Raw genomic sequence first — 22,828 nt, 5'->3', positions numbered from 1 at the left:
CCTTTAAGTGTCCTGCCAAAGACACAGCCACATGCTCTTGAGCGGTGTCGAACCGGCGCCCTTTCGATTGCCGTTCCAGCGCTCTCACCACTCGGCTATGCAGCCGACGATGAAGATGTTTATTAACCATCACGTAAGTCGCAATCAAGTTTCGGCTGGACAATATTTTCCAAAAATATTCACTGATATGTAGCCTACCATTCAATAGGCCGTGTGTTAATGTTTCAGAGGACGTTTGCGCCGAACCCCTGAAACGGCTTCGTCGAACCCCAGGGGTTCGATCGAACCCTGGTTAAGAACCACTGGCCTAGGGAATGCTAAGTAAATAATTGTCGTTGATTTGCATCACTCAAGCGCACATCTCGGGAATTGAACCATCTTTGCTTGGTCAAGTCGTTTGTGGTGTCAACGGTTATTTAACAAAGCTATATTGGCCTGATATGTAGCTTCTAATTAGGCCTACCCCTCATACCAAAGTAAATTTGTAATAACAGTGACAACTCGATCACCAAGTGTAGAAGTTTTTGAACATTGTTACTCCAGTTGTTAGTCTTTGTGCTTCTCACAGGAATGATTTTTGGTAGGATATAAAAAAAAAATGAGTATTACTGAATTCAGTGCGATTGCATTCATATGTTTTCTATCCAACACGGCGTTGGTAACTGAAGCTAAAATCATAACTGATGTGCTTGATAATGGATGCAGCATCACAAGGAATGTTGGAAATGGAACTGCACCTAAAATGTAACTACTGACCAGTGGTGGGATTCTACCTAGTCAGCAACCGGTTTGCTTTAACTTAATTTAGTCGCATCTGGCAACCCTGCGTGCGGTGATTATTATTAGGTCCTCTCGAACAAGTTGGCTGGAAACAGATCTGTAAACTTTTTTATTTCTAAGATGCCGTTTGCGTAAACCGGTGCAGACAAGCTGAATTCCACCACTCAATGTAATATACAAGCAGGTAGTCTGTGCTTTGGACATTAAATGTAGTCACTTAAGCTAGGGATTTCAACAGACCCTTGCGTTCAACATGAAAATGAAAACAACAGGATCAAAGCCTAACTAATTTTATAGTCTAATAATTACCGTATGTTGTCAATTTTTAATGGATGCGAAGTTTGATGGGGGGTGTCGCTCAGCAGTAGGATACTATAATAATGAGTTGCGTTTGTTCATCGATAGCTTTGTTTTGCTTATTTGTCTAATTTGTTAAGCAAAACAATCTATTCATTTTGTAGGTAGAATAGCCTACCAGGTCCGATATTGTTGAATCAACAAATATACTATATAAACGCAAATTAGCGCATATATTGTTTATTTTGTATTCTAAGGCTTACCATCGTATTTTGAGTGTTACTGGGCCAGTAAACGTTAATAGCTGTTTGTTTGGTTGTAATCATTTGATTGGTTCCAAATAGCGTTTAAACAACTCAGAAATGTGCTGGAGATGACTTCCAGTATAATTGTCTATGTAATTATCGACACGACGTTAAGTCTATGAGCATTCGAAACAGCGAAAAAAATATTTTGCTGTATCTCAAAGACTAGAGCCAATTCAAAAAAAAAACAAGTGGATTTTGGGAATCAAGGGCCTCAAAATACCCCAAATGACTTTCACATGTCGTGCCTTTTAAAAAAAGTTTTTTTTGTTGGCTTGTGTAATTTATACACTAAAACTACACAATGCGATGCGTGGTGGCGTGGGAATCATGTTAAGCAAAATGAAATCTATAACGTGATGAAAACTGGTGAACGAAGAACACGCCATTTTTGTTTAACACTTTTATTAATTTAAGAGGGAACCGTGGAATAATATTTTGCAATAAGCAATTAATACAAACATTTTAAATTATATAAGCCAGTATATTTATAATAGAATATTCTCGATGAGTGAAATAGCCTAGAATTCAAGAAACCCCTTACTGTAACCGATAGCCTACCGTACTTTACTTTATTATCATTTTACTTGGCACCCACTTTAATTGACTTGTTACAGTGTGGTACTGGTAGTCTAACTAAAATCCGCTGCTAGTTATACAAGGCTTCTATTTTACTTTCAGACCGTGGTATGGCATGCCGCTACCTCATCTGAACTGTTCTGGGTCTGGGAAACCTCGTTTTGAAGTAGCTGGCGTAATTTCCGACACACAAAGTATCAGTTTGTCATACAACAACATGATTGAATTTTATCTTGAGGACATAAAAGAATTGACTGAACTTGTAAAAATAGACCTCGGATCTAATCAACTGCAACGGATCTTTCCACCTTCTGACGACAATGTCGTCTTCATTTCTGTTGAATTCTTGTCGTTGTCGTAAGTTGCCTATACCTAAGCTATATTTGTTGTGTTTTTGTTTTCATTAACTTTTTTTGGTTTTCAGGTGCTTACTGGTAATGAATCACCACATTGATGAAACTTACGTTACCATACATTGACAAAATTTATATGATCAACAACCGTATGAGTATTGAGTATTTGTAATTTGCACGTCGCTGCAGCAGATGGAGTGTTTTGACCGGTTGACGCTTTAAATCAGTGATTCTCAACGTGGTCCAGGTGGACCACTGGTGGTCCACCAGGAATCTCTGTTGGTCCACAGAGAGTTCTATAAATCCTTTATAAAACATTCTTCAAAATTTACTACAGTAGCCTAAATTATGTAAGGACTGCATACAGGTGTAAGAAATTATGTAGCATGTAGGTATGTCAGCGTGACATAATAATTAATCATGTTTACTTCGTGATTTTTGATCAATTTTTCTGGAAGTGCTAGATTAGCATAAGCTCAGCAGTTTTTGAACTTATTTTACCAGTTGATGAGTAGGTTATTGAACTGTTTAAGGCATAAGTGAAGTGCTGGCAGGCCTAATCAATAAATCATATGTTGCTGTAGCCTAATTGCTGTGGTGTCGGTGCACGAAGATTGCGCTTCTTCATGGTAGGCTACAAAGTTTCTATGGGGAGAGTAGAGCTATTTGCTGTTTCACTGAATGTAAATTAAATTATTTTATGAATGTCACATGTTATATGTTTTCAAACGCTAAATTAAGTAGGCTACTGTATTCTGCAGTGCTTTCAAAATTAACAAAATGTCAAAAGCTCATGTTGCTAAGAAGACAAAACTAACAACTGAGACATTACCAGACATTTCTATTTTATTGAAACAAGATGTGCAATTGTGCATGATGTTTTGTTAGAATAAAATTTGAAATTAAAATTATGTGTATTCAAGTAGTTAAGCTTAAGTGTGCAAATTAAGAGGGTTTGCTTAATTAGTTTATTAAGTATTAGTTTATTAAGGATTAAGATTGAACACGCCCTTGAGTTTTCTGACCTATGTGCAATACAGTTTCGGCGAGTGGCGTTCATGAGACGTCAACATAGCAAAGTGGTCCATCGGATATTTTTTATAAAAATATGGTCCATGGGCCAAAAAAGGTTGAGAATCACTGCTTTAAATAATAGGACAATTTTCTCTATGAACCATCTGACTGTAGTCATTGTGAGCCTTCTGTAACAGTCAGCTAGAAAGTTAATTCCTGCTTTGAAGTTTGTTTGGTAATTACTGTACTAGGGCAACCAAAAGTCAATAAAGTCAAAAATTTTCTGCCTTGCTCAAACTTTACAAAACGTCCATAAACTAAATTTCAGGCTGACACGAAAAGAGGTTTCAAAGTTATTAAGTAAAAAAAAAGTCAAATTTCATGGTTAGGTCAAAATTTTCTTTTAACGTAGTTTTTCTTCTCTCTATTGATATTTTATTAAAGCTACACAGATACTGATTTTATGTTGCTATTCTGACGTAGTAATCCATTTGTTGCAATTTCTGAGGTACCGTAATAATCTTGTTTCGCCCACAACTGACGACAGGTAACGTGGTCTTTGTTCTTGGTTAAGTAAATGCTCTAATAACCATTATATTTATATATATAGTATTGAGGTTTAGCTTCCTGATGTTCTCAAATTTATCTTTAGCTAAAGTATAATACTGCAGAACCCTCTCAGTAATTTCGAGATATTTAAAGACACTCCATATTTATCTTTTGCAGTTTTTCGAGTGACTTTCATTACCTGTTTGTTAGCTGTGGTGTCGTTGAGTCTTTCACATTTATCTTTTATTTCATTAGAAAAAGAAGATATCCTTAGTTACCTAACGGTTTGATTTCTAATATGCTTTGTATTTCGCATTTGGGTTGCAAACGCAGAAAGCTATTGGTCAAAATTAGGTTAAAATTTGTAAATTATAAAGTCAAAATTTCAAGTATTTGGGTAAAAAAATTGGTTACCCTAGTAATTACAGAAAAAAAACATCTGCCCCGTTAGCTCGGCGGTTACGCTCCCGCCTCAAGATCACGCGGCGCTGGTTCGACTCTCGGGGTGTGCGCTTGAGCAACGCATTTCAGGACTGCTCTCCATTCAGCGGCACCTAGTGAATGGAATAATTCTCCGGCATGAAGACTTAAACAAGCGGAGAACTTCACTCTGCCAATCTCGACAACCGGCCCTGCGTCAAGAGCCTCTACAAGTGTGCGAAACTACCAGAAATAACCAATCAAGGCTTTGTCAGTCCGAGAATAAAGATTCAAAAACCATCAAAAAAACAAAAACAAAAAAGAGTAATAGCAGGGCTGGGAATTGCACTCACACTATCGAAATTACTATTCCCTAGCCCTCTAGGCCAAGCTAACTACGGCGATACGTTCAGTTGCGTTAATTTCTAACGTGCATAAATCGCATGACTGAATTCAGCTGATTTAAATCTTGCTTCTGATTGGTTAATACAGCTCATCTGCTGCAGCGACTTGCAGATTACAAATACGTTACGGTAACCGTATAGGCTGCTTCACCTGATGTTTAGTTTTTAGACAGTGATCGCTATGTTTGTTTTTACTTCGATCTGTTTGGATCTGAAACAATATTTTCAATTTTAAATGAAAGGCGAGAATGCACAAAATTCGATGAAGAAATGAATTCGATTTTTCATCGTTCATCCTTGCTGAAAATGATGAAAAATCGAATTCATTTCTTTATCAAATTTTGTTCATGAAAACACAATAGCTTTCGACCCGGCTTTCGACTACCAAAACTAAGCTTAGGCTAATGCTCAAGATTACACTGGTCTACAAAAAAAGAATTTTTTTTTTGCTCCATGAACTTTGAAGACTGATTTAGAGTAATTTTGGGGTGCTGAATCCGAATCTGACCTCAGATTTATCCTATCACGTCAGGTTTGTGAAATATGGTTCAACAAATTGCTACTTTTGTCAAAAGTGGAAGATTTGGCGTTGCGTTTACCACCAACATATGCAGTGCTGTAACGAAAGGTTAGTGTTAGACAGGCCAAAACAGCCTAAATATGGTTACTGAACAAGCATTGCCATAGGCCTGTTTAAATCTTTGTGGTTTCATGCAAAACATTGACGGGGGGAGGGGGTCAGTTACACTTATAGCCTCCCTTTTAGCTTGTTATTACTGCCTTGTTAATAATGTTGCTTAGAAAACAAATTGGTATCAAAATTATAATTGGTAGGTGTATTTCAGCTACTTATGCACCACATGGCCTGGATTTCTGGATCTTGCACAATGTGTATGTGCAATAAACGCAACGTCAAATCTTCCACTTTTGACAAAAGTAACAATATGCTGTTATCATATCTCACAAACCTGACGTGATAGCATAAATCTGAGGTCATATTCGGATTCAGCACCCCAAAATTACTCTAAATCAGCTTTCAAAGTTCACAGAGCAAAAATCGTGTAGACCAGTGTTATCAATTCTAGAAATATATAGTGTTCCAGTTTATTTTAAATGCAGAATGTGTTGCAGAATTTTTATGTTACTCTTATTAAATGATATTTTGATTAAACAATCACTTGGTGTTTCAAACTGAGTCCACAGATTACAATTTTTTGTATTTACAGAAACAACAAACTAAAAGCTATTCCAAACGAAGCTTTAAAATCTTTTCCTACTTTGAGATACCTACAAATTTATAATAACGAGATCACCGCAATTGATAGCGACGCATTCAAATTTAATCCCTTGCTTGCAGTAAGTATTAAGCTACTTTGTAGGTTGCTTTCCAATGCATTAACTTTTAGAGCAGGGGTTTTTAACCAGAGTTGTACAAACCACTAAGGGGTGCGAGACCTATTCCAAGGCGGTGCGGGGATGCTGAATTGTTAAGTTTTTTTTTTATAATATGACGTAAGAAGCAAAGTTGTTTTACCAGGTTTCAACAAAAATTTCGAACTGTGGCGACTATTACTTTTCAGCCAATCTTAGGAGGGGGTGCGAAAACTGGTTGGTAATTTCAAGGTTGTGCCGACAAGGCAAAAGGTTAAGAATCGCTGCTTTAGAGTGTTACAAACAGTTAACAGGTTGTTTGACCCAACTGAGAAGCTCTTGCTTCCGTTGGTTTTGTTGCTGTATCTCCACAATAACGTTTCTTTTGCATTCTGACAAAAAAATCAATTTAATTGTAAGAGAAAATATACGTCGTACATCGTGAACCCCAAGTCTTAAAAAAAGCGAATTGAAAAGGAACTTGTCCCAAGAAGTGAAACGCAATGAGAGAAGAGCAAATGTAAAAACTAGGCTACTATTTTGTAAAAGTTTCTAAAATGTTATTTTTTTTATTGCAGAGCCTTTATCTTGGTCCAAATCCTATCGCGGAATTTCACGATGAATGGCTATCAAAGTTACAAATATTTAACCTGAATTTGCGAGGATGTGGATTAAAAGCTATACCCCCTCGAATCGCCAGCTTGAACGGTAGGCCTACAGTTGGTAGAACGCTATTCGAAGTAAAAAAATTTAGCAAAATGAAGCAAAACGAAATTTTAATCCTAAGAAAGAGTTAGTTTGAAACGAAAGAAAGAAAAGTTGTGTTAAAAAGCAGTAAACATTATTTTCGTTTCGATCAGCCCATAACAGAATATCATCACGAAAACAAAAGCAGAAACAAAGATTAGGCAAGCCTGCATTCAAAAAGCTCAATTTTGCAGTCTTACTCTTGCATGTTTGACAAACTGACGTGTTTCTATGCTTTGGTTCGCAATAGCCTAATTGATTGTATAAATGAAACCCCATACAGTAAATGGTTGAATCATAGGCTACAAAGAAAATTTAAAATAAGGTTGTTGATGCACTGTTTTTAGGAACCATCCGCATTGACCTTTCTGACAATGCAATTACCGAGATTCCAGCGAACTCGTTCACTAACTGTGGTGCGCTTTTATGGTTGGAGATGGCATCAAATCAAATTGCTAGTATACATGACGATGCATTCAAAGGTGAATGTTTCTAAAATCGTATGTTTTGCTTCCAGGCTTTTCAAAGTTGCAATAATTATGAGGCGGTTTGACTCATTCAAACGTTATTGGACCTTGGTAACACTCATTTTTGTTTTTTTTAAGTAGCCTAAAGATGTAAAACAAGACTTACTGAAATGATTACCCAGGCGCCAGAAAGTTGTCGACTTTGGATTTGTCAGACAACCGTCTTGTGACTTTATCGCCAAGGACTTTCGACAGCATCTCTAAAGAATACGTGGAAATTGATATGTATGAAAATTTGTTCAACTGCAATTGCAACATGACTGCTTTCAAGCAGTGGGCACTTGATGTAAGTTGATAACACTTAGCGGCAGCATGAGAATGATGTAAAATGTGAAACACCTGCAATGGGTTTTCTAGCATTTGACAAACTTAGGTTTGTTTTATTTTATGGCTTTGTTTGTCAAACCTGCGTTTGTTAGTGACAAGTTATGTACCCAAATCATCCCTCTGCTTTGTCATCACTTTTGACAAGTATCAACTTAGTTTTATTTCTCAGATGGAAGCCCTTGACATGTCTACAGAAATTCGTTTCAAATGCGTTCAGCCACTGAGAAATCACGGCAAATCCTTCAACGGGCTCTCGATAGCTAATTTTACTTGTGAAGCTGATGATGTGTCCTGGAAAGGTAAAAGCTGTTCATATTTTGTTCATCTGAACTATTGTGTCCGAACAAACTCAAAGAAGCTGAGGAGCTGGGGTTGTTGTATAATTGTTACGACATCAAATTACAATCTATTTATCTCCTCTTTAACTTGATAAAACAGCAAACAATAGCAGTAAAGAAATGTAGGCTAGTAATACACTGGGAAACACCGTGTGTTTTAGAGTAGACCTGGCCAGACATGGCTGTCACTCGGTTTGACAAAATATAACGTTTTGAGTGATATCATCATTCAAAGGCGATTGTTTGACATTGTTTAGTATCTTCAAATTTGTGATTTGTTATATCTGAAATGACATTTTTACAAACCATGAACAATATATAACACAACACAGGGCATTAGTGTATGTACATCAATTTAGTTTTTTCAAGATTAGTATTTTTTGTTGTGGACACGAAAGCTCTCACAATATCTTCATATTTTTCTCCAAAAAAGATTTGTCTTTGTATTGAGTTTTGGATGAACAAAAAGAAGTTTCTTGCACTACGGCAAAAAAAAAGAAACGATCCAGAGAAAAATCAAAACTCCAAATAACGTTGAATCCGTTCCGATTGCACCACGTATGGTGAAGGTATCGAGACACAACGCTAAAACCACTTATTTTTAATTTAAAACCGCGTTTAAAAGCAGTGAAATAGCCTACAAACGTTCAAAGCCAAAGTAAGATATACTTCTGCTTCCACAACTTTGTAACTTTTGTGTTTTATTGCTTCTTCGCTTTTAAAAAAATTCTGTTGTGTCATGACCATCATCGATACTGTATTGGTTTCGTTTTTATAGAAATAAGACGCACGAGACTCACGCACTCCAGCTGGTTTAAATCAAAGCGTAGAAACTAAAACAAGAAATACGTGTTAAACCAATATATAGGTACATGTTGTTTTACAGAATGCGCCCCAGATAGTCCTGATGTAGTACCACCAGTAATTTCTACAACTACAGTCGTTACTACAACTACTGCAACTACTAAAAGTCCGCCACGCACTTGTCCTACACTTTGCACCTGCTTCGACGAAAAAGGAGACATTTACTTTCCTACCCCAGACATGCCTCCAAACAAACAATCTAATACCAGGTAGGTGCAATTAAGCCAATTATCTTTTCTCATATGGAACAGATCTTGTTCGAACCTTAGAGCTGGATGGCAGCAAAGCAGATCAGAGCAGTTTTATCCAATGTTGCTGTATTTTGTACACCATGGAACCTTTAGCTTACTACCCTATGTATCACGCTTGGTGCTTCTGAAGTAATCTAGGCAAAAAAGCTAGTAGCCTATTCCCATGCAACTATAATGATATGTTTTAGAATTAGATTGCCTTTGGTCTAAAATGCAGTAAAGTGCATAATATCCTTCATTAAGCGATCCACTGGCGTGACCTCAGAGATAAATTGAGAAAAAAAGCAATTTCATGCTCATATCGGGATGTCTGGGTTAAGTCGACTTACCTTTGTTGTTGTTAAATACAGTCGTGGCTCGTCTAAAAATTATATTGAATAAAAAAGTTCATCTTTTCGTAAAATATTAAATTTTTATTCACGAACTGATGTTCTTATCTGAAGGATGCACTGGATTAGATACACTTACCCGCGAGTAGACTGTGTGGATACGACGTACACAAAGCTCCCTATAGATATCCCTGACGATGTGGAAACGTTAATCGCAAGCGGAAATCGTTTCACTAACTTCGCCATCAAGCAATTGGGAAAATTCAAAAACTTAAAGACACTCATTTTGAAACGTAAGTTTGTCTCGTAAATTCGCAAAACTTACTACCGTATACCTAACTTAGAAAAAATAAGTTCAAAAAAGGTGATTTCTATTTTCTTTGCTCAGAAGTTTGTTGTACCATGATACCAATCACATTCACACCACTAGAAATTGAATTTTTTCAGATCCAATTACGTGACGCAGTTTAGACTACAATGAAAGTGGGCTGGTTGGGGTTGGTGATTGTCATGCATAGCATATGTCATCTTATTGGCCAAAACTTTATATTAACTTCACTAATCAATCTCGGAGACAGACAGGGTTTGGTAATGTTTCAAAACCTCTGCAAGTATGCCTATGCCAAACTACCAAGATGGAACTTTCAAAAGAGATTTTGCACTCCTAGGATAATGATTACCAGTGGTCACAATAATAAATGACGTCATTTTGTTACGATTTTCTACCGTAGAATACGTTAATCCAGTTTGCTTAAAAAAACATTTTTGAGAGTAGGCTACAGTAGCCTAACTTTACCGTACCCAAGTCTGTGTCATTTAAAATCTAGTGGTTCAAAATTTAAGCTTAGATTAGCAGTGGTTCCCAACCTTTTTGTCTTGGTGACCCCCTTTAAAAAAATTCGTAGATACCGTGACCCCCACATATATTCTTTCCTAAATGCAAGTATAGGCTGCTATTAACAAATAATACAACAAAAGGCAGCACTAAAAATGTTTTTCTTGCATTTATTGACAAATCAATGCGATGGTTGACCTTGTAGGTCTGCAGCTAACCGTGAAATTTGAGGTTGCGTGCTAGACAGAGCCAGTCTCACGTCGTCTTCCACATCCATTCTATTTCTTTCGTTTTCATATGCAGAAGAGCTGAAAAACTACTCTCACTTAGAGTTAGATACGTCGTAGTGAAGGGCAGTAATACTTGAAAAGCCAGCTTAGAAATCTGTGGGTGTGAATCATACATTTCACACCAAAATTGAGAGAGTGACTTTGTATTGTTGGTTCGCAATTGCTAATTGCTCACTTAAATTAAACAACCAGCATTCCAGCCCCAGTTGAAAATATCTATCATTATGATTTCAAAAACACAAAGCTATTGCATTGATGTAGGTAATGTTCAAGTTCTCTCTTCCTTCTACACTACAAATAAATACTTAAACAGACCACAAACTACTAGCACTAGGGCTAATAGGATCTCATTGCGGTGTGTTTACATCACCCGCAACCGCTTCATTTCGGTTTCATTTCTGTTGAAACTACCGACATGAAAGCCAGACCGCCACGAATCTCATTTCGGTCATCGCATGCAAACAGACTACGAGTCTGGCAGACTAACCGAAACGGAAAATTTTCATATTGGGCGCAATGAAACGTCATGTAAACGTAGCCTGGCGGCTGGCACATACTACTAGCGGACCGGTACCTCGTCCTACTTACATTTACTTTTGTTGTTGCATGAGCAACAGCTTCGCGACCCCTTATAAAATGCTCTGCGACCCCCAGGTTGGGAACCACTGGATTAGGCTAAGTGAGCGGAACGACCGGAAATCCAGTCTTTGTGTCTATCTTTACAAAGTTTATTTTAAGTGTCCTATACTGACGAAACACTGGCCTTGTCACAGTGTTTATCAAACTAAAATCCTCTCGCCTTTCGCCATACGCCTTTTTAGGTCCTTATACGGTCTTTCGCACTTTCTGAATGGATGCAGACTTTACGCTTTTGATTTATGTACGTTTTGTTTTGTATTGCATCCACACAAAAAATAAATGACCATCCATCCACCCTTTCCAGGGTCTTAAATACAGGTCAACTTTCTTAAAACGTTAAATTCGTAAAATTAGAACTACAGTTGCTATATTTAACAAGTCAGTAGCCTAATTATAGCCGCTTTGTTGTTAAATTGGTAACACGTCTTGTTTGAAAGTTATTTGTTTTGACTTTAAAACGACAAAATAGGCAAAAAGTAAGACCTACTTTTCCTCAAACTGAATAATGTGAAAAACGTACTTTATATTGCGTTTCATCTCAAATGGTTTTCAAACCTCTGGTAACTGACTACTTCTGTTAACCTTTTGGTAGTGATAGGCTACTTTTTGTAACCCTTTATGCATATTGCTTTAGGTAACAACATAACGTCATTGACACCTGATCCTTCAACAAGTGTTGCCAACTTAAAGAGGCTTGTGTTATCTTTCAATGAGATTGCAACTATCAACAAAAATCACTTGAAGAGCTTCCCCAACATTGAAATTTTCGCGTTGCGTCATAACTCTGTCACAAAGATTCCAAATGATCTATTCGCTGTCAATAGGTAAATCTACTCTCTATATTTGCGGCTGTTCAATGGCATGTGTCTTCTATTTGTTCTACCGTGCGTTGGGGACTGTTGAGTGTTGATGGAATGCGATCATATGCAACAAACATTGACTTGCAGATTCCATCACGTCAAGTCACTTCAAAACAATTAATTAATTGTGAAAATATCTACTCTCAAGTTTCTTTCGAAGCTTGATGGTGATGGTTTAGCATTGCGGTAGCACAAGACTGATTTATTGGCGGCATCTTTATGCTCGGAGTAAGAAAGCGTCATTGAGAGCTTAATCCTGGCAGTTGCGCATACTTGTAAAGGCTTTGATTGCTTTGAACCACTGGGGCAAGCCCGGACATCAAGACGGACTTAATATAGAGACCTGTCCTTGATATGTGTTGCTCAAGCGCGCACTTCCAGAGTCGCTTGATCTTAAAGTTTCTTCGTTTACAAAATCAGGCACTAACCAACTGAGCTATTGATTGATTGAATCTTTATCCTCGGACTGGGAAAAGCTTCTTGCAGAGCTTAATCCTGGCAGTTTTGCATACTTGTAGAAGCTTTAAATTACTGACACAGTGCCGGTGTAACGGTCCAGGAGTTACTGCGGTCTGAAAGTTACCGTAACTTCTGGACCGCATATACGCGGTCTGAAAGTTACTGCCAGTCCAGAAGTTACTAAAACAGGGCTGTCAGATTTGACGCTTGCAGCAGATTTGTAGCCTATAGCCTAAATGATTTCAACATTGGAAACATGTTGAACTTGAAGACTTATCCACCATTGCATCTTAACAACGTGGTTTACAGCAGAAACGTAATTGGGAATGAAGCGAAAATAAGATGAAAGTTAAAAGATGAGTTTTGTACCAGAAATTGTTGCTGTATTGGAATGAAATTTTAATTTTGTAACCTAACAATTTTCGTACGGTAGGCTATCATTTTAACCTGATTTGTTTGTATTATACCATTTGAAGTTGTGTCCGTGCCTTACGTGCGTTGGCAAATAAATTTTCACAGGGAGGTGATTGACTAGATGACCACTTAGCCTATAGTCCTTTGCTGTCATTCTGATTGTGCTATGATGCAACCTACGATTCACAATGTAGTGTTATGAGTGTTTTATTGACTCGTTGTAGGCTATATGGCGCTGTTGAAACAAATAATTTAATTGATCATCGCTCCAAACATTTCAAAGTTTGAATCGTGGCTACATGAATCGGTGGCATTTAATAAGTTACAGGCCTTAATATATCGTGCAAAGTTTGCATTTGAAAGCTGACTTGTTAGCTGCTGGTCTTGAGTTGTAGTTGACGAACATAGTCTTTGAGACTTTGAATATATTTTATGTATTTTATGAAAGTTAAAACCAAAGTTTTCTAGTGAATGAAGCACTGAGCTTATTTTTGGTCTGGTTTTTCATAACTACCGTTTTGAAGAAATATAAAGTAACTTAGGCTACATGTAGGCCAACCGCCGGTAGTCAAAACGCCATCAACCTTCAGTGAGTAGGCTATCAGCAGTCTCACACGCCGGGAGGCTTTAACTTTTACGAAAGTGTTGAACACTTTGAGATTCCAATGAACTTCTGTTGGACTCCCATCGAAAACACGTGGCACGAAACTTACAGTCAATAATAATGGTTTTGTGGTGAGGATATTTATCCTTGGGATTCATCTTTCGCATAGGCCTACTTGCAGAGGGTTTAATCTACTGAGTACTGACCAAGTGAAGTTTAAACTGTTTTTTAACTGCAAAATTTTCAGTCCATTTACAAGTTTTCCCAAACGAATTTCAAAAAAAGCACACCCACTTACAATAGCAGTAACTTTTGGACTGCTTTTGCGGCGTTGCAGTCTGGAAGTTACTGTCAGTCCACAAGTTATCAGGGGTGCCCGGCGTTTTCGCAATCGATAGAAAAGCGAAAATTGTTTTACCTAAGAGTAGTGAATTCAGTGCTCTCAAACTAATGCAAGCTTTTTAGTTAACATTACAAAATACTTATAATTATTAATCTGACCTTTTGAGAGGTTAAAAATTTAATTATTTTTCAAAACAAAATTAAATAAAATTGAAATGAAATATTTGGCAACCCTTGTAACTTTTGGCCTGCAGTAGCTTTTGGACTGCTACACCGGTCACCGAGATTGACAGAGTGAAGTTTCCGATTGTTGAAGCGTTGTTGCCGGAAAATTATTCCATCCATTAGATGCCGCTGAATGGAGAACAGTCCTTAAAACGTGCGTTGCTCAAGCGCACACCCCGAGAGTCGAACCAGCGCCGCTTGATTTTGGAGCTTCTTTGTTCACGAAGTGACGCGCTAACCAACTGAGCTATCGGGGCGGGCAGATGATGATTGTTAGGGGAAAGTTTTTGAACCGCTGACTAAGGCTGCCTAACTACAGTTGACCACTTGTGGTTTTCCATTGCAGTTTTAGTGCTAACATTTCGCTGCCCAATAACTTAGAATCGTAGATAATAGGCTATAGCTTGATGAACAAAAGCATAAATCATTCTATCAAGCTATGAGTTTTAACTAGTAGCTTGTGTTTGAAACACATATTTATCAATTAAGTTTTCAAGGAAATGCGATAGCTATTGTTTTATATATTTGCAAATTAATCCAGTAAGTTTTTCTTAGGTTTTTGTAAGAACATAATCCATTGAAGGTTTTGAATTCACACTTTTTCAAACAATGTGGTAAAAAATTTATTTTTCATGCCTTGACTTCAAACAAACATAACGATGAGATGATTTACGTAAGAAGCTAGAGTGACTTGAACGTACTTCTCCAATGTAAATTTAATAATTAACCATTTGTTTCCCTGTCGTCTAATATTTAACTATTTATTTCAGAAATCTGCAACGTCTTTATCTTGGTCCCAATCCAGTTGTAGATTTCAAAGAAGATTTTATGAAAACATTGCGTTTGAGAAGTTTGTCTCTGAGAAACATGTCTCTGAAGGCTGTACCAAAGTCGTTGAGAAATTTGGTTGGTTGTACTTTAAAAAATATATTATACAATTTAAACTGCTTTCATTTGACAAAAGATATCACTGGCTTGCACCACCGGCTGATAAGTGAGAAGACATTAGTTCTTCATGTGTTACTTTAAAACAAAGCAAAATTTCTAAATTCATGACAGGCGTTTCCTTCTAACCTTCCTATCGAAAGTTTAATCACTTAAAGCAGGGCTACTAACAGGGGTTCCGAACATTTTTACACCGTGGCCCCCTTTGAAAATTTTGAAAGTCAATGGCCTCCCTATTTTTTTCAACCTTTAGAAAAAATTAACAAACGTCATTTTACAACTTTACATAGAAATCTTATATTATTAGTTTTGAAACAACGGGAATTAAAGACCATTTCATAAAAATTTGGGCAAAATGTACTAGTAGCCTAGTTTTATTAAATTTTAATTTATTTCGTTTGTTATATAATGTGGGAGTGGACTTAGAGATGATAAATTAAAAAAATTATAATTTTTCAAATTTTTCCATGGCCCCCTTGAAAAAGGCTCATGGCCCACTAATAGGCCATGGCCCCCAGGTTGGGAATCTATGACTTAAAGGCTGGTCTTCTTCATTGGGATTTTTTCTTCCTAGGCATAATTTGTAATCAAGCTGTAATGCCAACTCCTATCATTACAAGCCTATTTTGAGATCGCCACTATAGCTTGTTTGCTCTTTTTTGGCTGCTAAGCATAGGCTATTGAAAAAATACTTTGCAACAAAATTTGCAGGTTTATTTTGCTTTTACAGGTGAACTTAACATACGTCGATTTAAGCGACAATTTAATCACCACTTTGGAAAATGGCACCTTTTCAAAATGTACTTCGTTATGGAGAGTTGACATGGAAGATAATCGCATTTCTACAGTGGGTGTAAATGCCTTCAAGTAAGTTAGCTTCAAGCAACTAAGAGGCTCATAGGCTTCTGAAAGTCTTCAAAATTATTTCACCCCCATTCGAAAAACCTTAAGCACTTGAAACTGAAACTTTAAATGTCGTCAAATGAAACGTCAGATGTCGTAATGAACTATAGTATTGATTGATTGATTGAATCTTTATCCTCGGACTGGGAAAGCTTCTTGCAGAGCTTAATCCTGGCAGTTTCGCATAGGCTACTTGTAGAGACTTTGAATCACTGACGCAGGCCCGGTCACCGAGATTGACAGAGTGAAGTTTCTGATTGTTGAAGTCTTGTTGCCGGGTAACTATTCCATCCATTAGATGCCGCTGAATGAAGAGCAGTCCTTAACGTGCGTTGTTCAAGCGCACACTCCGAGAGTCGAACCAGCGCAGCTTGATCTTGAAGTTTCTTCGTTCCAGAAGTGACGCGCTAACCAATTGAGCTATATTTACCTAATACTTTTTGCTAGGATGGTCAAAAATATAACGAACTATAGTTTGAAGCATTGTTAACAAAGCTTATGTATGTATGTGTGGTGAGTTTAATTAATCAATTATAATTAAAACCATACGATTCATACAACATAAAAAAATAAATTTAAAACGAAATATCATGCTTATCAAACCACTAACTCGTATAAGAAAATCAAAAGTTATGAATCGATGACTGTTGATATCTCCGTTGTGACATGGCTGCCATCAAGTGTAGGTAACAATATGCATAGTCTTATTGCAACGAAACAGGTAGCTTGATTTACCATAGCAGTCAACCTCACTAGGCGGCAACAACAAAAAAGAACTCATCAGAGGAGCAACAGTAATCGATGCAGTTGGAAACCATTAACAAAAACTAGGCCTATGTCTGGTTCATCGTTTCATATTTACTTATATTTTCTATCTATCTTCCAGCGGGGCAACAGGTCTTGCCAATATTGATTTATCAGAGAATGAGCTGCAGATGCTACCGGCAAGCGTGTTTTCAAACGTTAGTCAAGAAAAGTTGATGGTGGATTTGTGGGAGAATCCATTTGTATGCGACTGCAAGATGAAAGGCTTCAAAGCGTTCATAGAGAAGGTAAGCTACCCGCAAACTATTTCACTACCACAGTAGGCTACAGCTCACGATTGACCAACGTACTGATGGTTAGACCTATTATTATTTTTATTTCGTGCTTCTGCTGGCTACGAACAAATCTCAAGTAATTCTCTTAAAACGGTTGTGCGCTCCACTTTATTGTTGGTAGGCATTGGTTGATAGCTTTTTTAGTTCCTAACAAGACACGTGTTGGCTATAGCAGTAGGTTAAGTAAAATGAAAATAATTTGCTTCTTTGTTACTGATGGTCCAGTTTTTAGTTTTCAACTTAAATGAAAACACTTAAATGCTTGTAAGAACATTTACCTTACAGATCACATGTAGGTTTACAAATTTATGCTTCTTGAAAGCATAAAGTATGTTTCCAAATTATGCAAAGTTTTATGACTGATTCTTGTATTTTAGTCTGAAGCTACCAATCCAAATACGGACATACGATTTCGATGTCACAACCCTCTTCGTGTACACGACAAAACGTCAGATAAACTTTCGGCCGATCAATTTCTTTGCCAAGATGGAGACACTATCTATGTGAACCACGGTCAGTTGAGTAATAAGCGATTTTATTTAGAAAAATTTAAAATACATTATGTTTGAGATTGTTTTTTATAGACTCTAGATATGCTTCGATATAACCTGATACATTCCAAGTTGACTGACACGGAAAGTTTTGAATATTTTTCTCAAATAAAATACGCTAACCTTGTTGTGAAATAACGTTAGACAGTCTAGACTAGAGACTAATTTATATTCATTTTCGCAGAATCTATTTGTCCAGCTTTGAATCCTGCTGGGAAAATTGCGCTGTCGGTCATTCTAACTTTTTTGTGTACCGTTGTGCTGTGTGTCGTAGCTTGGAGGTGTACATTTAAACACCGCTACGGTGAACTACTGAGCTATGCCAAGCAAAGAACGGATTATGCAGACATGGAAGAATTACAATAGCAACTTCTGTTTGCAATTTGCATTTTGTCTCTGAACAATGACAAGACTATACTAGCCTGATTGTTTAGGCCTATAACGTGTCGTTGTAAGCAAAAGCTTTTTCGTAGTAAAACATTTCAATTGTGCAGTAAATTGAATCGTTTCGTTAATGGAGTGGACCTACTCAGTAAGCTAGTTATTGTCACGGTACCCGTAGGCCTATTCTTCATTTAAATTTAAACATCTTTCGGTCTAAGTAGATTTATTTTTCTGAAAATTTTTACTGTAATTTTTTTTTTCAATTTCATCCTCCAATTTCTCAAACAAATCTATAGAATTCATGGTTTTCTTGGGAGAGACCATAGGCGTAGAGGAAAGTTAGTTTTTGGTGGTGCGAAAAAATTCTTGCCTAATATAATTAAATTCGCCTAAATACGTTTTGCGACAAAGCATAGACCACCTGATTAAAAATTCTACACTGCTCCCAATTGTCTGGTATGCGCTTTAGGAAGGGTTACTCAACTAATATTAACAAAGGTCCAATTTGACAAATTGAATAATTTTAACGGTCCGGTGAATAAGTTATTTCACACGCAACCACAAAAGTTAAACAATCTATAGCCTACCAAACCACTTTTTTAGGAAAAATGTAACTCGACTTGTATTTTTGAGAAAGTGTTGGGGAGTCCGGGAGTCGAAGCCCCCAGCAACTAGGATATTCACAATAAAAATTGCTTCCTCCCAATAGAAATCTGTTTAAAGAAGCCCCGAAACGTGGCAATGAGGTTATTCTTCCAAAAGCTCAAGGTCCACCAGCAACACCCAGAAGGTCCGGATTCGGACCGTGACCGGCCAGTTGAGTAGCCCTGCGTAGGCCAAAATGTAATTTGTCAACTACCAGTATTGCCCAAAAATGCGAAAGCATCATGACAATACGAAAAACTAAATAACTTACAGAAAATAAATTCACATCAATAAGACGATAATAGCCTACATGCAGTGGCGTAGCCAAATGGGGGGAGGGGTTTTGGGGTTACAACCCTCCCCTTTGGCACGCGTGTGACGTCACGATAATGATAATGATGCTTTTAGTCTTTACCCACACAGCAAAATTTGTCATTTTTACATTGAATCAACGTCTGCAGACCTTAAATCAATGAAAAAAACGACACATTTTACTGTCTGGGAAGTGTCTCTAAAACAAACTTTGCCTAATTTTAAACGAAACTGCATTAAAAGAGCGAGTTTTGCCAATACCAAACATTCAAATATCTCAGCCAGGAATTACCAACAAGAAAACGTAGAGACTCAGCTTTATTACCAAAAAATGCCGAAAAAGCATGATCTTATCCTTTTGCTATGCCATCGGAGAGCAACATTTTATAGGAATATTTATACTCACATTGTTGTTGAAAATGCTCTCAGAATGCACCAAGTTCACAGTAATTTTTCAACATTTTCTGGGGGAGACCCCCCGCCGCTGGGTGTCGCCTTTGGCAAACACGCCGTCAGGCTTCGCCCGCCGGCCGTCAAACCCCCCCCCCCCCCCTTTCAAAATTTCTGGCTGCGCTACTGCCTACATGTACTTCAAAATACAAATTCTCATGATAATCTAAAATCTTAACAAGTTAAAAGTTATTTCAAATTTTTTCATAGGGCCTATATAGGCCTATTGAACTTGCAGACTACGTTTTCAGTTGAGCATTTTGATATTGTAAGTTATGTATTTAAAGCAGTGGTTCCCAACCTGGAGTTCGCGGACTCCTTGGGGGTCCGTGAGAAAGCATTTGGGGGTCCGTGATTACCTTGATGAAAACGAAAAGAGATCTTTTTACTTTCATTTCTCTCTTTAAATGCAGATGTGTCAAGCTCAAGCCCGCAAGAATAAACTGTACCGGTATGCATTAAGATAAATCTATGCTGCTGCCTACAGTGTGTACATTAACCTTAAACTACATCTACCACAATACATCTATTACCGGTACCGTACATCTTACCTTTGCGAGGCAGGATTCTCAGCTCTTGTTACAATAAAAACTAAACATCGAAATCGCCTGGACGTTGAAGATGACATGCGTGTTGCATTGTCAAAAACTCAACCACAGTTCAGTCGTTTAGTTCAGGAAAGGCAATAACAGCCCTCTCATTAAATTTGCTTAGGTTGAAAAAGTTTCAGCATGACACTTTGGGTCACCTTAATTCAAATACTGCTGACATATTGAAATATTGCAAAAGGGAATGAGAGCTTCATCAACACCATCAGGACATCATCATCTACCAACTCATCCATTCCATCACTCACCAGGACAAGAAACAAAAACTTAAACTGGATATCAAACCTCAATCGTCTTAGGCTACTGTGTGATGTGCAGTCTGACCGTAGAAAGAGCTCAACACCTGCTCTCCCGGGCCACATCAAAACGGGCTTTTGCCCCTACTATTATTATTATTATGACTGCTCATCCACATCAATATTGGAACTGGCAAATTCAATCCACAACACTTTTCATTAGGCTGTCATTCATTTCTACATGTGTGCTTCTCTCTGTTTTTGTTTTATTTTTTGCTATTTGTTTTTTTGGGTTTTGTGGTCGTGCTAACTATTGATATATACATAATTTTTCATTCAGGCACGTTTTAAACCTTTCAAGGTTTTGCCACCTTTTCCCGTTCATTAACGTGCTGGTAGGTCTATATCGGTTTTTGTAGTTAGTATCTTTTTCGTCCCGGACGCGTTAATGACGAAAAATAAAATGATTGATTGACATTTCTTGAACAATTCATTCATTTTCTTATTTGAGCAACTGTTTAACCTTATATTTGCCGCAGGAGTCATAGCGGCAATGCAATATGACACAGTACAGTAGTTGAGTAGCATAGTTATTACAATAGTCAATAGTAGGCCTATGTTAATTGAGTTTCAGGCAAAATTCAGGTAGGGGTCCGCAGACTTAATTTGTCTAAAGAGGTCCGTGACAACAAAAAGGTTGGGAACCACTGATTTAAAGCATCACTTTCAATATTGGAGCACATTGAATTGAGATAAACTTTTCATAAAATTTGTAAATCTCTGAATATTTGAACTTAATTTGGAGGTTATTCTTCCAAAAGCTCAAGGTCCACCATCAACACCAAGAAGGTCCAGATTCGGACCACGGTCCGCCAGTTGAGTAGCCCTGATGTAGCCTATATCAATAAACTGGAACTTTAAATCGACTTTTCTTGGAAACATATCATGCTAACAGTAGTTTAATGTTAGTAATTGCCACTAATTACTTTGTGCAGTACGGTAGGCTACGAGTTCTAAAAAAATGCCTCTATCTGGTAAGAAAACTTCAATTTTAAAGTGGTCTTGATCTTATTGTTCTTCAAGATCAAGATCACACAAAAAATAGTGATCTTAGTTTAAAATTACTTTTCTTTTCGACTTTACTATAGACTATTGTCAGATTTAATTAAATTTGGATTTAGCAATGCTTATCAACTGGATTTGAACTTAATTTGGATTTTAATTTAAAATCTGAAAGTGGATTGAGATTCGAAATTCTAAAAGACTGCATCTCGCTGAAGTTTGAACTTTTATTCTAAATTCCCGGGCAGTTTCAATTTGCTAATCCTCCCCTGTGCACACTAGTCCCTTTCGCGTCCGCTATATAGCCTATAACCAGAGGTGGGCAGTAGTGCGCTACTGTTGTAGCGGCGCTACTTTTTTGGTGAAAGTAGCGGTAGCGTCGCTACTTTTTAGTTGGAGTAGCGGCTGCAGTGGCGGCGCTATTTTTATTCCAAAGTAGCGGTAGCGGGAGAGGCGCTACTTTTTTTCAGTCGCACTCTACTTTTTAATTTAAATTGAAAAAAAAAATGCTTGTTTTTTTTGCAATACTGGCGTGGGTAAGCAGCTATATAGCCTAATCGGCTTGGTTGCAAAGTTTCGGTCTTTTCTAGCTGACGTCAACTTCTTCGGCTAATATCTCCGACCCGTGTGATGAAGCCTATCTGCCAGGCTTTAGACATTCTACAGGGCGAGTCCAAGGCATATTAGGCTACGGAGTCTTGCTTCCAACCATCACAATTTGCGGGAAGAAGTTGACCGAGATCATTGATCTTGTGACCTATGAAGAGGTGAAAGTGAAAGTCCTTGAAGGGGTGAAGAAACGATTCAACAAGTGCTTCAACAACATGAAATGCGTTATGGCATCATGTCTTCATCTCTCCTTCAAGACGTCGTGGCTACAATTTCTGCACTACGTTTCCACGGATGATGCTGACGCACTGCGAGAAAAAGTCAAGACAGATGTAATTAGACTGTTGCGGGACATCAAGCCTGGTTCATACCGAAAAGAATGACACCAACACCAGTCATGACTCCGAGGATGTATTTTTGGAGTGTTTGCGCCATCCCGTGAAACGTCGGTGCAGAAGGAAGCAACAATTGTGGACGCCTTTTTTTCGGACAAGAGCAAGTCCTTGAGCTTTTCGAATACCGAGTTAAAACATCTGTTCATTAAATGCAACACCCCCATTCCTTCCAGTGCTGCGATAGAGAGACTTTTCTCTGTTGGAAGAGATGTGCTTAAGCGAAAGCGGGCAGGACTTAGTGACTCTCATTTTAAAATGCTCGTGTTTTTGAAAGATGCGTAACAATAAATTTCCCTTAGAATGTTTTTCTATAACGATGTCAAAATGACAGCGTAAACGAATGATAACATTCGTTTTCAAGGTCATTTTTGCGTCACTATAGGGACTTGAGTGTCATTTTAGACAAAAGTAGCGGAAAAGGTAGCGGTAGCGCGCGCTACTTTGGCCCAAGTAGCGGTAGCGCGCTACTTTAAAAGTAGCGGGTGCCCACCTCTGCCTATAACCA

General features: G+C 37.7%; 1 protein-coding gene across 1 annotated transcript; it reads left to right on the top strand.

The window, feature by feature from the left end:
- The first annotated feature begins 572 nt into the window (after positions 1-572).
- On the top strand, positions 573-18,212 carry LOC145779687 (uncharacterized). The gene is made up of 15 exons (XM_082591323.1): positions 573-744; positions 2,064-2,318; positions 5,928-6,057; positions 6,651-6,780; positions 7,167-7,301; positions 7,469-7,632; positions 7,843-7,972; positions 8,898-9,084; positions 9,570-9,748; positions 11,854-12,043; positions 14,894-15,029; positions 15,799-15,935; positions 16,858-17,023; positions 17,449-17,584; positions 17,807-18,212. The coding sequence occupies exons 1-15, from the start codon at positions 599-601 to the stop codon at positions 17,986-17,988; spliced, it is 2,403 nt and encodes an 800-aa protein (XP_082447449.1). The 5' UTR covers positions 573-598; the 3' UTR covers positions 17,989-18,212.
- The last annotated feature ends 4,616 nt before the right edge of the window (positions 18,213-22,828 follow it).

The sequence above is a fragment of the Aplidium turbinatum genome, chromosome 11 (genome assembly GCF_918807975.1).
Source record: "Aplidium turbinatum chromosome 11, kaAplTurb1.1, whole genome shotgun sequence".
NCBI lineage: Eukaryota > Metazoa > Chordata > Ascidiacea > Aplousobranchia > Polyclinidae > Aplidium > Aplidium turbinatum.
Note: the sequence above shows the minus strand (reverse complement) of the source record. Positions and strands in the feature narration are given on the sequence as shown.

Excerpts from the sequence above, each read along its gene's own strand:
- LOC145779687 (XM_082591323.1), top strand. The coding sequence starts at position 599 with ATGAGTATTACTGAATTCAGTGCGATTGCATTCATATGTTTTCTATCC. Across the intron at positions 6,781-7,166 it reads TCGAATCGCCAGCTTGAACG|GAACCATCCGCATTGACCTT; the intron begins GTAGGCCTACAG and ends CACTGTTTTTAG. Across the intron at positions 17,024-17,448 it reads TCAAAGCGTTCATAGAGAAG|TCTGAAGCTACCAATCCAAA; the intron begins GTAAGCTACCCG and ends CTTGTATTTTAG.